Source organism: Ammospiza nelsoni, chromosome 2, assembly GCF_027579445.1.
Source record: "Ammospiza nelsoni isolate bAmmNel1 chromosome 2, bAmmNel1.pri, whole genome shotgun sequence".
Taxonomy (NCBI): Eukaryota; Metazoa; Chordata; class Aves; order Passeriformes; family Passerellidae; genus Ammospiza; species Ammospiza nelsoni.
In genome coordinates this window covers 44989093-45007284 of record NC_080634.1, presented here as the reverse complement: position 1 = coordinate 45007284, position 18192 = coordinate 44989093, and the positions used below count along the sequence as shown (strand labels likewise).

Here is an 18192-nt window from a genome sequence, read left to right as displayed (position 1 = left end):
TGTGAGCTGCTCTAAATTTCTTGTCACACAAACCAGTGGGAGACCAAACCTAAGACTATGATGGAAATATTATGCTACATAAAATATAAACGGGGATAAGAAAATTCACCATTAATATTTATGTGTTGTGCTTGCAGTTTTCTATTTTTATAAATCCACTATGTCTCACCAGAGTTCTTTAATACATTATTTTAATTTCAAACACCCTATTTGAAAATTCAAGCATATGTATGATTCAAAGTAAGGCCAAGCCAAACTCATGGCTCGTCGTTTTTAATACAGTAATCCATGTGGAAAAAAGGAGAGGTAGTAAGAAGATATATACTTCTGTTTAGATGAGACTATGATTTTAATGTTTTAGGAGATAACATTGACCATAATCAAAGTGCAGGTCAATATTCATTTGCCAAATGTACAGTAAACTTCAATGATCTGAAGAGGGAGGAATCAATATATAAGGCCTTGCATTTTCATGATCATTTATGGTAACTAAATGCAAACTTGGTGTAGTGTGTTTTAATTTAGACAAATAATATTTCACCTAAAAGTAATATTATTTTATATAGAAAGTAAGCTACTCTGCCTTGCAGAACACCTGTACCAATATTGCTCACACCCAGAAAGAGCTCAGCGTGCCCAACACAGTAATGTCCTCTCCTTGTGCTTAGATTGCAGGGTGCTGGGGGAAAAGGTGTTTGCTCGGGGCCCAGAAACACCATCCCAAACACTTTAAGGCAAAAAACTTCTCACCAAGTTTTGCAAAGGGTGACTGTGAGTTCCCTGAGTTCCTGGAAATGCAGAAAGCAAATTCTCTAGGCTGGTATATGCATTTTCTTTTCCTGCTCACATTATGAAAATTCTGACAGCTATGCAAAAGATGGTACCAAGATGCTGGAAAACATCTCTCTCCCTTACAGCAACATTATTATCTAGAAGATAAGAAGAAATCAAAGAGACTAAGGGAGTAGGCAATAATCCCAATTAACGAAACTGTCAGTGATTATGGATTTCATAGGATCTCTAGCACTGTGTTGACTTTGGGGGTTCATTTGTTGGGGATTTTTTGGGTAGGATCTTGTTAACTAAAGTTTAACTAAGCAAAAAAACTTCCAAAGCAATTGCTTGATACTAAAATAAAATAAAATAAACATTACAAGACTAATAAAGAAAAAGGGATATTAAAGGTAAATGTTTTGACACCTGATTTCTGAGCCAGTGCAGTGTTTGGGGTCCCAAACTCTTTTAATACTGTTAGCTTTGAAATTAATTCACATGGTTTTGCAGAATGGGGTAATTTGAAGTGCTATGAAGTCAAGAAAAAATGGATTTAAAACAGCTAGCTAAAATGAGAATTGACTATTTTAGAGCTCAAAACAACCTCAAAGGAGATGCATCTTGCTATGCCATGTAGCTAGTTGTGGCATTTTATTTTTTTTTATTACAGCAATGCTGTTTATCAAATTCTAATGTAACATATTTAGTAATTTGACACAATTGTATTCCAAACTGCAAGGTCTTTATGGATCAGACACCAGCTTGCATTGTTCTTAGCACCAGAATCAGAAGGAAACATGGAAAAGTAACCTGGCAGCATTAAACAGCTTTAAGGCTTCAGGACCCATTAAAAGACCTCAGGTCCTATTCTTCACATTGGACAGCCTGATGTCAGAGAGCCATGTGTAAATCCACCTAATAGGATTTTTAGTTAAGTAGATCAAATTTTATAACTTCAGTCTCTGCCAGAAAGTGGATTTTTCTTTACAAGCCAGATAACTTTTTAGGCCTTCAGAAACTGCCTCTTTACTACAAATGGAGCCGAGAATCAGAAAGAACTTAGTGTCTTGTGCCAGACGGCTCTTTCAGAAATATCAATTAAGGTACTCTGTTATTATCACAGCCAATGTGGTATAACACCTTGCTAATAAAAGCAGTGGCCAAAGGGGATGTGATGTGGCATTTATATGCAACTCACACATTCAGGGCAGGACGAGGCCAAGGCAGAGCCACTGACAGGTGAATGTCAAAGTATTGGGAGCCTGTCTCCATTTCTGCAAAGAGATTTGCCTTTTATCACACTATAGTCTCAGAATTGCCTCACTGGTATTTAGGGATGCCATTGCAAGCAATCAGAGTTGTTGCTTTCCAAACAGCAGATGTAGGCTGCAGAAACAGAAGCAGTGAGCTGCAGAACTGTTGCCTCAAAGTCTTCATGCCCAATGAAAAACCAAAAGCACTGCAGAGCACTGGAGACAAGCAAAGGATACCATGCAAATATGAAATAAAGTTCATGGCTGATGTGTGGTAGAAGACAGGAGAGAAGACAGAGAAGAAGTTCAGAATGTACCAGCTCATGTTTGTTCACCAGATCACTGGGGAAGGAAAACTCGAAGCCCTGCCAAAGCAATCCATTGATAGCTGCAACAGGAGTGAAAGGTGCTGGGAGCAGAAAGAGGCACCACAGTTCACTGGAACATGATCCACTCCTTTGCTCCTGCTCTGCACACATTCATGCAGTTTGTAGAGGTCTCTGGAGACTAAAGACCAAGTTTTTCTCTTGATACAAAAGACTAAACACTTCCAAACCTAAAAGGAGCAATTTTTAGCACTTTCTTGAAGGTGTGGCACTAACTGAGCACGGCTATCCCAAAGCATCTTCCACTACTAACTTCTGACATTTCATCTTGACTATTTAAGATCTTTGCTTTTACTTCCAAATGGAGCAAAAAGGATTAAACAAGATGGGAAAAAAAGAGAAACAAGTTAAGCCCACATTGCAGCAGAAAGTGACGGTTGGAGATACAGTAGGCATGAATATTGCAGATATTATCAGCTATGTTTCAGGTTTGGTAGTTTTTTCCCTATTGGTTTAACCTCCACTCAAACCCTTCAATCGTTTCAAATCTTCAGGTTTTTAGTCGAAAAACCAAAAGCCGTGCTCTAAAACCTGGATGTCCCCAGAGGGGCCAATGTGAGCCATGGCACGATGGGTTGCCCACGCCATGCACAGGGCTGAGCCCAGCCAGGGGCTCCCCTCCAAGGGTGGGGGTCTGGCCTGGGCTGCACGGATGTGACACCACCGAGGAGCCATGGGGACACTGCCCTGTCCCAGCTGTCTTCACGGGCACGAGGGGAAGGCTGTGGCCACTCGCCAGCTTTGGCTGCAGTCCATCCACTTTGCACCAGCTGAGCAGCACGACATGGACTGTAAAATCTGGCCTGAAGGTTTTAAAACATTTAGCGCTGCAAAGGCAAAAGGGTAGGCTGAAATAATGGTGTGGCCTGCCCTGACACACTTCTCAGCTCTGGGGGTATACGAGATCCTTCTTATTATCCCGGACAGGAGCTGAAAAATTACATCATACCAGAGGAACAGGACACAGGGGTTACTTTAGGGATGATTCAGATCTTGTTATTAATTCTCTCTACTTGGCAGAATGTTTAAAAACTGGCAAAGGAGCATTAGCATTTCTGGCAGAGCATTGTAACAGCTGCACAGGTAGTGAGAAGTCAGCAAGAAGCTCTTTCCAGCCTTGCAAAAAAGCATAAGAAGCAGAAAAGAGTACTGGCCCCACATCCCAATGACTAAATCATGTGGCAAAACTCAAAAGCAGGTCAAACAAAAAACAAGTTAGTATTCTATCCTACAAGGTTGGCACCACAAAATTTAAGCATGTCATATGTTGATATTTGGCCTCTCTCTATAGCAGAAGTCCTTTTCACAGGTCAAGCAGAGAGGGTGAACAACTGATTTGATGGCTAGAAAAATGCTGAGAGAAAGAGAAAAAACCTGGAGATGGTCCAGTGTGTAGTACACATTTCGTAAGTGTATCTGTAGGAAAGAGAGATAATTTTCTTCACAGTTCTTCCAGCAGGTGTTTATCCTTTTTGGCATCGACAGCAATATTTTGTAGCTACGCAGCAGACATGCAGAATAAGATTCCTTTCCACACTTGAAAAGAATAATTTCCCCTTATGCGACTTACAGCTGCTCCACTCATTCATAGCTGATGTCCTCCTTCTCCAAACCAACACTATCAGAGTATTGCTGCTTCTGGAATTTACTAAGAAAAACAAAACCTCCAAGTTGTGTCCATAAGATAGTTACCAAGGTGTTCTATTGGCTTCACTTAAAAACCAAGGAAGACGCTTCCCTATGAGCACAAACAGAAAAGCCTCAGAAGAAATATTATGTGCTTTTTTGATGCTAAGATGATAAGAACTGTTGAAAGAGCCTGAATAAGGCGAGGATCAGTGTACAAGTACAAACTGAAGCAATCTCTTTGCTCCCTGACAAATTTTACTTCAACAAAAGAAAATTTTATTTCTCTTCTGATGTGAACAGAGTGTGAGGATGTGTGCAAGGACAAAGTCAAAGGCACTTTTCTCACTGTAGCTGAGGTGAACCCCTTGCTGAAATAACTGAAGGAGCCCAGGTCAGTAACCACCTTTTAGTTAACCACTTCCTCATGTAATAGCTTAAATGCAGCTCTACAAAAACACCAGCTGCTGAAGAAAAGGGTATCTGAGCTCTTACTATGGACAAAGCTGGAATTAGACCTGCCCCAGTAACAAGACCTCTTGTAAGGACACATGGATTCATAAATCCTGCATGAGCACGAAGTATGGGATTGGTCCTGTGGAACAGAAAAATCTATATGACATTAGATGCTTAAACCCAGTGGCCCAATTCCTTCTTGGTAAAGGATGCAGTCAGTAGGTTATGCTGAGCTGCTCTGAGGATCTGACCCTGCATTTCCTTGTGAAAATGTGAAAATGTTCCCACATCTCTGATGAATGCATTTACACCAACTGCATTTCTATTATCCCCGTTTCTGCATTTACTAGAACCATTTTATGTTCAAAACAAATTAAAATAATGTTTAAGGTGTTGTCCCTTTATTTAGCCAGCTTGGATTTGAAGTGAACAGCGTTTCTGAATAAAACTGTAGCACTTTATGCTAAAATAAATAGCAAAATGGCAGAGAAATACACTGCATTTCATGTATTTTGGGTAGATTAGGCCAGTTATTCTGAAAATGAAATGGACACTTCATACCAGCAATATTTTCCAGTGATCTCTAGCCTCATTAGGCATTCTCAGTACACCCAGAAGAGTAGTGTAAATAAAATACACTGTTTTCTGATGAGCTTTGATGAGCAGATGTTTGGGGTTTTTGTTGATTCAAGTCTGGGATGTTTTTAAAACTTTTCTGCTTGTGCTCCATTTCCTGTTGAAGGAATTCAGAATGACCCAGATGAAAAGAGACAATTGTGACTGTGTCTGCCTGGATGTCGCCCAGGCCAGCAGCTGCGCAGTGGCCACCATAACGTGCCTGACTTGCAGGAGGAGAAATTATGTAATTTTGTGTTTAGACTACTTGTGAATTCATCTTTTGGTTCAGATTAAATACTGCACTTCTATGCATTTCCTATTATCACTTGTTTGGAAGCTTGGAAGTGCATTTGAGATGACAAGATAAAGCACTTGGTGAACTTCTCCTTTTGCTGTTTGGTGATTCATGCACATGAAAACCATGAACATTTTTAGTAGAAATAAAGTAAGTAAATAAAAACTGGAATTCTTTCTCATTCTAAAAGGACTTAGACTAAAACCAAAAATAATTGATATCTGGTTTCAGGTTTTGTTTTCTATTTTGTTTTATGTCTTTCATTTCATTCAACTGGAATGCTGATGCATTAAAATATATTGATAACTATTTGTTCTCCCTGAGACAAAACTGCAGGTTTTTCACTATGACAGCCACAGACTAATTTTAAGTCTTATTACATGTTTCATTTTTCAAGCTAAAAACCATGATCTGTGATAATTGTAAATAGCAGAGATGGAAGTAAATGGCAGTGGGATGCTCCCAGTCTCTGAAATAACGTACGAGAAATGAAAATGGATCAAGCTTACTGGAATGTACTGATAGAACTGGAAAACATGGCAAAAGGTTTAGAAGAAAGTATGGGAAAAAAGCCAATATAACTTATCAAGGAGGAAAAGAAAAGCAGAATCAAGCCAATAAATCTGGGCAAATATGTGAAAGCAGGAATGCAGAGGTAGATCCTGAGGTGATTCACAAGACAATGCAATTGAAATTAATTAAACCTCCCTGAAGCAGTGGAAATGTGAGCAACAAAACAGCTGAGTTTTGGGAGGCCCTACCAAACAGAGTTTCTGAAGGAACAGAAGATGAAGTCACTGCAGTTCTACCCACAGTCCACAGATTCAGAACCTGCAAGGAGATATTCTGACACAGAGGAGAAAGGAAGTTCCTCTTCCCACAAGGAGTAATGAAGAGATCACGAAAGAGAAGGATGCATCCAGTGGGGGGGTCTAGGGGATGTGTCACAGAATAATAGAAGTCCTGTGCAGAAAGGCACACTGTGAACGTCACCCTTGGCTTCAGAACAGAGATTTTCATTCTGCCTCAAGATCAAGAGCATGTAGCTGCATTAGGAAATACCTGGCAGAATGCTTTGCTTATTTGAGGAGGAATTGGATGTGAAATCAACCTAGCAAAAGGCACAAATGAAAAGATATATACAATGGTCTATATACTGGTCTTTTAAAACACATTTATTAAACACTTCAGAAGAAGGATATTATTTTCTCAGTAAAACAATTATATGATACTATTAGCTGGGACCTTTTTTCCCCGACTCTCTCCTTGAAAAACAAATATTGAAACGCTTTTCATGGAAAAGGCTATTTTAAATGAGTTTCTTATTTTGAATAGTTTTAAAATAAAATAATGGAGATGTTGAGCCATACTAATTGAAGGTTGTAAAAAAAGTTGGGTTTTAATCTAATGGTTAATGAGAATGAAAATACAAATTAAAAAGAAAATATAATCTAAAATTACTGCTAGAATATTTTTCAGTAGCATGATTTGAATTTGTAAGATATGAAGATTTTTGATATTTACATTACTTCAGCTGTTCTGCATCCAGACAAAGCTAGGAGATAGAATTAATATAAGGCATATAGATATAGATACAGATACAGATATAGATATATAGATATACATAGATATATATAGATATATATATAGATATATAGATATAGATATATAGATATATATAGATATATATGAAGAAAAATTCATCCACACCCTCAAAAGTAAATTCCACACAAAAATTAATGTTAGGGTCAGGTTCATGTCCTGTTTTGTACTCTAAATGTAAACTGTTTATAATGTAAATTTGGCAAAGCTGCCTTAGTTTCACTACCATTAGTTAAAAGGGTTTTAAATACTTTAGACCTATTTGAAACTCTCTTTATCCCATTATATAAAGGAGAGTACTTTGTTTTCTACAGGAAGGATATAATTGAAGTCAGAGATATCACAATGCCTTATTTTTATCAGGTTTACTAACATAGCAAACTGTTTTCTTTCCACTTGATTCATCCATACATATCAAATCATTTTATAAGAGGCATCTGCAAACACATTTCTCTGTTATGAGAGACTTCTCTGAATAGCATACTTAAAAATGTTGCTTATTATTTTTCTGTGTTTAATACTTATATATTATGTTATGTTCACTTGATATTTTTTATTTAGTTTTCTTATTCTGAACTCACTACAGAGGAAATTTGGCTCCAATACTTTTTATGAAATAAAAGTATGTATTTAGGACTTTCCCAAGTTCACTGTCCCATGCTGACTGAACTCACCCTTAGGAGAGGGATGATCTAGGATACAAGTCCTTACTCCCAGGACAGTTTCCTTGGTTTCTTTTTCACAGTGAGAGGTTAACATAAAATATATATTTGTTCCAGGGACCTACACTAGCAACCAGTTTTGTATTCATAACCCTTCTCTTTGGTGACACTTCCATCATTTATTATGCCCAGATCTTCAGAACCACATTAAATGTTCTGCTTGCCATTTGCAGACGAAGTCACACTGGAACACAATGTATGCCCCTTGTCCAAAGGAAAATGTCCTGCAGCATCCAGGTGTGCATTAATATTAAAACCCACCAAGGTAGTTGTACAAAAAGGGGATTTTGAGACCCCAGGATTAAAGGACCCTTTGGTAACTCTCTTTCCAATTGCAAAATGCTAAATACCTCAAACATGCATTGCAATTTTGGTAACAGAAGCAGCTGCTAATGCTGTTATCTGTAAATACTAGTGCAGGAAATTCCCTGTACAGAGGCAGAAATAGCATCTGTAGCACTGTGATAAGCAGTCAATCATTTTAAAAGGATGTCTACACTTCAACCACCCCTTTTGGAATTGACCAAAGACAAATTATTTGTATAAATATGTATGCAAATAGGATTCAGTGGTAATTTATGAGGGAATCACCTAAAATATAGTCCATTTACAGGGAAAATGCATCTCAGAATAGTGAACATCTAAATACATTGGAATATGCTTCTTTACAGAAGCAGAAAACGTAGCCCTGAAATCACAGACTGCATAGATGATAGACTGTTCAATCAGCTGGACTAAGAATGTGCAACTCCAGAAATACCCTTATGTACAAACACAGATTTACACTAAAGTGGAATTACCTTTACCGCCTGCTCCAGCTCTGGAGAAGTAACTCACACTACACAAGGGATAAATGTCTCAAAAACATGCCAAGGAGGGATCATGAAGAATTAAATTACCTTTATAAATTTGATTATTTTTTAAACAATAGGTGCATAAAAAATGGAATAGTATGTCTTGATATTTGTAAGTCTCTGCCTTGTTTATTTATTTTTATTTTTAAAAAGCCTGCTTTATACTCCATTAAAACTTGGAACATTCATCTACACATGGATAATACTCTCAAAAGACAAGCTAATTTTTCTAACTAAAAATGCATTTAGAAACAACTTGGCACAAGTATTTGTTTTACATTCAGTATTAAACTGGCACCACGTCTGGTCTCTGGCAGCATTGACTATGCTGCCCTTTGTTTGCTACCACTTCGTGCTCCAGCCCTGAGGCCAACACCTGTGGCCATATAAAAGGCTCCGTTCAGCAGCTGCAGGACTCGGATGTCCATACTGAAAGGAATTTCTAAAGCACAAGCATTGGGATGTGTGGCTGGCTTCCTCGTCTGAGGCCTTTCAAGGCCCTCTTTGGCGGCCCACGCTGCTGGGCGCTGGATCCTTCAACTGTCTGCAGGGTTACTGCTGGCCCTGGGCTGGGGCGGCATAGCACAGCCTCACACTCAGAAAGGATGCTCTTGGCTGGGCTGGTGTAAGGCTGCCTTCACTGAAGGTAGTTTTTTTGCAGCGTTCGTCAAACCACTGATACAGATATGTATAAAGAAGGGCAAGGTCTACCCTAAATATTAATATCAAAGCTAAATACTAGTGAACCATAACACAGATTCCTGCTTAACACTTTGCTCTCTGACAGCAATTGGTTTGATCCACAGAAAAGATGAACACAAGTCCAATAATTACGTATGTAAAACACCTCCTCTCGTTTGAGATCGAATAATAATAAAATCAGAAATGTGCTCAGAGTTGCTATTTGAAACTCATAAAAGCAGCTGAAATTAATTCTACTATTCAGAAAATAGAGAACAAAATGCCAAGACATGAGCTTTTTTTTTCAGAAAAAAATGGTATGCAGTCACTTTTTTTCTCAACTGCAGCCTTGTGTGGAAAAGCTCTTAAGCAAATGAAAACAGACATTCAGAATTACAGACCATACTGTCCCTGCTCTCAAGTAAATACAGAATGTGTGTAAAAAGCAGATAAAAATGGCATGCCTTCATTTAAAGGAATGTATTACATATGCAGGTAACAACAAATTAACTATTCTCTAATTCTCTGATATCGTTAGAACAAGCCATTGGAAGTTGAAATGTTATTTACATTTGGATGTTGGAATATAAAAGCATATAAAAGTTACAGGCATAATCTTGTATTACACATGTGCAAAACTGAGATAAATGCTACTGAGAAAAGAACTTAGCTCTAAGGATTCTGCAACGCTGTCACAAACAAATCATTAGAAAGGGCAGAGATGATTCACTGGCATGGCAACTTAAAAAGCAATATTTTAAATTATCATGAGTCTCTTGTCTTCTCCATGGCACCCACTAAGTCAGAATAAAGGACAGCAAATTCTTCAGACTAGGAATATAAGAAGCAGCCATTTATTTAATGTTTTAGGATTTATATATTTCTATGGCATTTGCATATTAGGCTGTGCTCCATTTTCTGAGTGTTTAGCCAGATGACCAAACACACAGAAAAGCTCTTATGCAGCATAGTTTGAGCCACATCTTACATGGAATACCAAAGTCAGAGGACTCATCTGTACTTGATGATCAGTTTTTGATTCCAATACCTGCATTGTCTATTAATTTCAACCTTGATTTAATGTTCAATCATTTCAGTCAACAAGAGGAGCACTTTCGTTAAATGAAGCATTCTGAAAGCTCTTGGAAGATTTTTCACACGTCGTAAATTAAATGGTGACTCTGTTGATTTACCAGTATTGCTCCTCTTTAGTGGTAAGAAGGGAATGATGGAAAGTCACAGTATCATTTCTAATGCTGATTTTAGGAACCAGCTGCATTTTAGTTTCACGTGTGCATTTATTACCTGTATTTTCAAGCTGCTACCACCTGCTGAGAAGCTGAGGATGAGCTGGCATTTTGCTGGTATAATTATTAATGAGCTAGCACTGGCAAAACAAAATCTGCTGCAAGCCAATTACTGAAGGATAAAGCATGTTGCCCCATTTCACTAAAAACACGGAATTTACTGAGTACAGACAACAGTAGATCATATGAAAAAATTACTGCAGTTTTCACTGATATTTGACAAAACATTTTTTCTCTGTTTTGTGTACGGTTTCAGATAGGTCTGATTAAATTACGATATAAATTTGGTAAAAAACAAACACAGTGGTAGCTGGATCCCAATGTGTCTGTGACATGATTCACTGCCCACGTAAGAGTGTTTGCTGAAGACAAACAGCTTTTTATCAGATCTAGTGAGGCATATGGAAAAGTTCAAACCTGCAGACCATGATGTTAGAGCATTCTAAGGACTATGAGAGCAGGTTTTATTTGCTGTTTCTTTTATCAATATTTCTTCAATGTCATGACAACACTGATCTTTATTTCACAAAAGTTTGGTGCAAAACTGCATGATGCAAGTAGGAATCTCCCATTTTTAGTGGACCCATTAATGAACTTACGTTTTTTTTAATTGTCCAACATTTTGCCAAAGATCAGTAAGATGAAAAATTCATATTGTGGGAATCCTACCAAATTCTTCCTGGTAATAGTAATCCAAAAAGGGTCCAAGACCAAGTGGATGACTGCAATTGAACCATGTCAGATTCCCAAAATAATGTTTTTTACAATCCTAGACATAACTTGTTTTTTCAGGCTTTCCTGTGATATTATTCTAGAAGTTTAAGGCAAGAGTGATGTAGATTTGAGCTTAACAGTGCTATGTAGGAAACAATAAATAAAGAGCACTTGTGTCAAAACCATTTTTTTTCAGTATTGTGTTGTAAGGTCACCTGCAATTTGCTTTTTATTAGCAACACCTGATCCTTTTCACTTATTTCACAAATAAGAGCCTTGTCTCAGTGTTTTTATGCACATAAAAATGTAAGTTATATATTTATATCACTACTGTGAGTTAAACTTTAGTAAGTTTAGCTCTTTCAGTTGAGGTGTTGAAATAACTTTATAACTTGCTACGATATTACCACTGTTTTCACAAGAGAGACATCCAAAAATTTGTTCAGAATTGCAGTAAAAACATTGAGTAAAGGTTGATGTAGAGCAAATTCTTTCAGCACCTAAATGCCCAGCTAATGATAACTTGCTGAGTACCATATTCTAATGATAGTCCTTCAACCTGATTTTAGAGTGTTTTTATCTAGATCACTTAGAATATTTTTGATCTGATTTTTGAATAATAGAACACACTAAATGTTTTACAAAGGCTATATATATAATTGAATAGAAATAATATATTATTGAAAGTTGCTCCAGAGTAGAAAATTAAGAAAACTATCTTTTCAGCGTCCTAAGTACTGTGAAGAAGCAATTCCCTGTTTCCTAGAGAAATCATGACAACTACATAAATAATCCTGAGGGGACATAAGAGATCATCTGAGGTGAATATAACAAAGCCCGTCACCACTGCAGATATTTACTAACCTATTTAAAACCTCTGAAGTGATAGCAATCTCACCCTAGTGGTAAGAACCTCGTCAACTTATTCCAACCTTATTGAAACATTTTTTCCTAATAGCACTTCAAATCTGACTACATAATTCTATCTTGCCTACGTCTCATCAGGTACAAACAATTGATCTTTGCTCCTTACCAGTCCTACAACTAAAAAAAAGTAAAATAAAATCTCCATTTGTAAAGTTTTTTTCTCATTGGTCATGTCTTCTTTTTTAATTTTTTTTTAATATTCTTTGTCTTCAGTGGACCCTTGAAACTTATATCTGTACGTGGTGGTCAGTGCCATTCCAGCAATGGATCCTTGTGCTACATTTGTACTGAAGGCCCTTGTTATAGCTGAAAACAGTATCTAGTGCTTCAAAAAGGCAAGGAAAAATTGTTTTGATAATTTTTTGCTGTTATTTTTTTTTGCAGTGGAAATCTCAACATACGACATAGCAGCATGGCCAGCTGTGAGAGCAATATTAAGCTTTCACATCTCACATGCAACATTCTTTTTTTAAATTTCAAAATAACCTCTACTTTATTGGACTCAGTATGGCTTTTTGTACTTACATCATACTTATGGCTCACCACAACTCCAAAATATATTCCATGATATTAACTCTGAGACACTGACTCTGCACTTTGTATCTATGAATCTTCCCTCCTATGTATAGCCTTTATAACACATCACATTTCACCTTCTTGAACTGTCTGTTTGGCAGGTCACTCTGAACGCTGAACCCTTTTTGTACCACTCATACCTTGGCCAGGCTCATAAACCCACCAAAGTCTTTCTTTGTGCTGTCATGCAAATTCAGAGAGAAATCCCTTGCACCTCACCTCATACCTGCTCTTACTTTTAAAATATGTTATTAGCAAAAAAAATTGGGGTTTTGATTTCTAGTTTTCAAATTACCATGCTATAGCTGAACCTCTATTTTCTATTTTTTTCTGTGAAAAAGTCAGGCCCGAGGCAGTATCACTGGAGGTACTGATCATGGATACACCAAACCTAATGGTTACTGCTGAGACAGAAGCTCTGCCAAAACTGGAAATTAAATTAGCCTGATAAACTGACTGTAAATAAAATCCATAATCTCCCTCAAAACAAGTGGGAAAACTTTACATTTCATACACCACTATTTTTCTTCTCCAGACATCTTCTGTTCTTTTCTGAGACTGACTTATCCTCCACAAGTTCTTTGAGACAAAATCCTAGATATTGTTACTCTGTGTACTGTAGGATTAATTCTAACAGGCCACCAGCACTTGTACAGAACTTCTGCCAGGTTTAGATTGTCACAGAACAGTTTCAGCTTTAAAGGAGTTGCTATTAAAACGCTATCCAGAAATGTGGGAAAATTGAATTTACTTTGTACACTGTGAGCTAATTTTCCTCATCTGCAGCCATAGTTGAGTTGGTTTTATGAACATGTAATTAAAAGGAGTGGAGGGGGAAAAAAAGCATTAGCAAGGTACATAAGCAGACTCACACACGATGACTTATTTCTGTACAATGTAACTATTTTACAGTCCTTGCCCCTGGTGACCCAACTGCTAGGCCAGCTGGTAGCTCCACCCTTTGTGCTCCCCACTTTAGTCACAGTCAGGGACTGAAACTTTCTGGGAAACACAGCTGAGTTCAAACGGATGCTGACATTCTGTGAAAGCAGTTTCCAGCTTGCTGGCTGCCATCCTCCCTGGTGTCCTACGTGTCCCCATGCTGCTACAGCCCCTCTGCCACTCTCCATCCCGGGACCTCTCAGCTCTGGGTGATCCCTGGAGTTTAACTAGCAACTTCAGCCACTCCAGCTCGCACTAAGGCTGCACATGGTGTAAAAACGTAACACTGACCTCTTGGAGGTTCAATTCTTGCACTGCTCAACTCTATATTGGATATTGAAAGTGCTAGGTGGGGGGTTGGACTTAACCTTAAGGACCTTTTGCAACCTAAATTATTCTACGATTTTATTCTTAAACAGCTTCTCATATGTCACACAAATTCCTTCAACCTTCTTCTGTGGTTTCAGGGACCAAATTTTTTTTTCTTGCGCCAGAAAATGTTGTCACCAACTAGTGGAATCACACTACAGGCGTACTTGTGCTAGGTCAAAAATCCTATGAATTTACAGATACACAGCTCCACTTGATTATATGCCTCTTTTTAAATATTAAATAACTCTCAGTCACAACAAAACAAAATATATAAGCTGAATGTTCTTCTGCTCTACTCATTTGGTTTTTTTCACTTAATTCCCTTTAGAGATGACATCAAACATTACCTGAGCTCTTTTTCCCTGCTGGACTTCCCTTTCCCATGGGTATCTCAAAGAGGCATGGTTTTTGTTTCAGCCCTTTCCTACTATGCTTTGCATAACTCAAATAAATGTTCTTCAGCCTCCTTTTTTCTTTGTGCTGTCTGTGTTCCTGGGACTCTGCTGTTATTATTAATTGTATCAGGCACAAGGTCATAATTAAACCTTTTTAAACCTGGAAGGAGGATAAGAGAAAGAGAAATGTATTGAAACAAAAGGACCCTTCAGGCTTTAGCATTCTGTGTCATTCCTTACTTGCTGACTTTCCCCTGTTAAATAATGAGCTGAATTTTCCTTCATCTTTCTCTTAGGTCTAATGCCTCTTGCAAAACCTGCTCTCCTTCTCCATAATGCCCCCTGCTAGATCCAATTAATTTTGTATTTTTGCCATTCGTCCCAGTATCTTAATTCTGTCACAGGACAGTGATTTTCCAGACTGTGAGTTTGGCAGAACATCAGAAAGGGAGATTTAACAAAATAGCTGAAGCCACCACCTCATCATAGTTTGTGTGGTCCAAGACTGCTACAGGGTCTATCTAACCCAAAGTGTGGAATGTGGGAATGACTAACAGAGATGCAACAAAAGTACATTACTAGCCTAACTGAAATGTTAACATAGGTGGCTCCAGCATTAAAGCCTGGGGTTCTGCAGGGAGCTTAGGGGCTGTCAAAGACATGAATGGAATGATACAACAGAGAAACCTTCCTGGATAATAGGATTTAATTGTTCAGCCCCCAAGAGTGAGCAGCAACTGAGTCACACACAGCAGAACCAAGGAGCAAGCAGGACAGAAAGGCTCGAAAGCAGGTCTGGAAACAACATTCATTTGTCCACCACTGCTGCTGAAGTGTATTTTGTCATTCTATCTTTTGTGAAGTACTTCTGCCTTTTGCAATACTGACAGCTGCTAAACACTGCTTTCTTCCCAGATAGCTACTGTGTCAGGCTGGAATTTAGGCTTATTGCTTACCTTCCCCCTAAGAGCTTTTTCACAGCTTCCCACTTAAGCTGCAAAGATCAACTTGCAAGCCCCACAACAAAATGCTGAAGGGCTTCCCATTTCTTCAGTTTGCTTTGATGCAGCTGCTCAGAGATATAGGGAGACATCTGGCATGTGAAATCTCTGACAAAAATCTAGACAAGTTTAATTTCTGGCCTCACTGACAGAGTCTATGACTTAACATTAATGTTTTTTTTTTTCTTTCTACACTTATTCTGATAGTAAGGTGATGCTTACTTTTTTTATAGTGTATCTGAGGTCCACACTGAAATTTTGTCTTGTGAAAAGGTGGTGAAAATTTACTCAACAATTACGTTCCTTTACAGTACTCTTAATACTAAAAGATACATTGAATCTTATTTTCCCTTGCATGAAACTGCATCACAAGACCCACTGAGAATTTGAGAGACTACCCAATGTAGCATCCCCTGAATCCAAGGTGGAAAATGTCATGTCTTTATCAAAGATGTGCCGATGAGTTCAGAGTGGCAGAGTTCAGTGCCATAAGAATTAATTATTAACCATGCTGTTATAGACTCTGTTCTGAAACTGTCCTTGGTGTGATACCACCTGCTTAAAAATGATGTCTCAACCTAACTAAGTGTGTGAATTTAGATGAGAAAGGTAACTACAGGTTGTGCACTTTACTTAATAAACTGTTGAACTTGTAAGACCACATCTGTAATTATGTACTTGTTTTCTTGTTATCCATAACTATATGTTGAGTAGAAATACTTTCAAATTCTTAAAATGCTTTAAAATTCTGCTAAATTTTTCTCTTTCCCATTACCTAATACATTCTGTAATGCTTCCCAGAACTTCTTCTATGGGTCCAGCAAACATTAAAAAAATATTTAGTTAAAAAAAAACAAACAATTATGTAACAATAAAAATTCTTTCATTTTCTTCCATTCTTCATTTTGATTCAAATTCAGGTATTTAGGCAGCATATCAAGGTATAAGCTCACTAAAATGTAGTGCTTGTATATAGGAGAAAATTAACTTCTATAGCCATAATCAAGTAATTAAACAGATTTAGTTAGGTCTTTGTAATCCCCTATTTTTTCTGTAGAGTAATTATACTGGAATAAAGCCACTTTAATTCTGGAATAGACTGTCTAGATGGGGAACTATATTGAAACAGCTGTAGTAAAATAATTATTTGACTACAGCTATGCTGTTCACTCCCCTCTGAAAGCAAGGCACCAACCTAAAAATCTTGCCTCTCTCGCAGAAGCTCAGCGATGCTGGCTCAGTCCTCTTCCACAAACAAAGACTTTGCCAGCAGAATGAGCACACAACTCAAGAGAACAGCTTTTACCTCTCAGTTCTTCACTGAGAGGTGATGCAGTGATGCACTTGCAGTTTTTTAGCGCTTAAACAGTTCTGAGATGCATTGGGATGTGGAATGGAGACTGTGGATAGAAAATATGCCCTTTTCTGCAGTTCACTATATATTTTGTGAAAGTGTAGTCCATCACAGAAGTAACCCCAGCTAAAAAGAGCAGAAGATGGGCTGCGGCAGCACTCCCTCCCTCTGCCTGTGGATACCTTGTGCCTTGCAAGCATTGCCTCTGACCTCCACTACTGTGGCACAGCCTGAGGGCAGAGCCTTTCTCTGCCTTGACCTTCCAAAGCTTGGAAGTCCCACAGGCTCGCTCTCATCTCAGCTTACAGCAGTGCAGATGCAGAAAAGAGGCTGATCCTCTCTACTTTGCACTGCTGTCACTTACAAAGTGAACTGAAGAGAGAATAGAGCTGTAACATTCTGCTTATTGAACATGCTGCTTTTTGTTTCACTACCATTGGTTTAAAGATTTTAGTATTCTAGACTTAAAGCCCAGGCTTTGGCTGGTCGATTACATCCTATGTGAATCCAATGCCCAATTTTTGCAGACTAAGGAGTTCAGTTAGAGGCATTTCACCCCAAAGGCCCTCTAAACTTTGGTTCTCCAAGCTCTCAATGGGACATGAAAGTTCCACAGACGTACAAAGTGATTAGAAGGATGCAGATAAGAAAGCTGTGTCCCAGCCTACCTCGGTCTGTGTCGTAGAGGAAAACGAAGCGGTTCCACTCGTAGTGATCCAGCAAGCTCAGGAGGGCTCCCCGCAGGGACGGCCGCAGCTGCAGCACGAACTGGCTCTCGCCCTCCGTGGGGAAACTCGGCGTGATCAGCGAGATGTGCAAGGCGCTGCAGAATGAGGTCAAGGTATGTACTGATCTCTTATCATACAGTCCAAAAATGGCAAAAACTCCTCTAGAATACTGGGAGCAAACTGAAAGAGACAAACAAGCAAACAAAGAGACTTTAAGTAGTGACAAAAATCTGTAGACATGAGCTTACACATTCCAACATCCTCAAATTTCTAATTTGATGATTTGCAATTCTGCCTGTACATTTACGTTCATTTTTCATGTGTTTTATTCTGGAAACCAATAAATAAATAGCTAAATAACATTTTGTGACTTTCTGATCCTATTCATAGAACACTAAAGTATCCATAGTGGTTTTACTCTAAAATAAATGTAAAATAAATAACATATGTTCTTGTAGACCAGTTAAAAAAATCAACATGTACTGTTTTAGCCATAGCTCTGCACAGTATCAGGCATTGAGCATTTCCATTACCTTGAACTGAAAAATGTTCACATTCTAAAATGTGAAAATTATCAAAAATGTTACTGACCTTGTAAGTGAAATTTGG

The 18192-nt window shown here is 38.2% G+C and overlaps 1 protein-coding gene across 7 annotated transcripts in view; it reads right to left on the bottom strand.

Annotated features, from left to right (window-relative positions):
• Positions 1 to 18192, bottom strand: part of GRIA4 (glutamate ionotropic receptor AMPA type subunit 4) — a 215861-nt gene that overhangs the window by 126500 nt on the left and 71169 nt on the right. For all 7 annotated transcript variants that reach the window (XM_059467009.1, XM_059467008.1, XM_059467010.1 and 4 more), the window contains exon 3: positions 17524 to 17763. In XM_059467009.1, coding sequence (XP_059322992.1) covers positions 17524 to 17763 — 240 coding nt within the window. The remainder of the gene's footprint in view (positions 1 to 17523; positions 17764 to 18192) is intronic.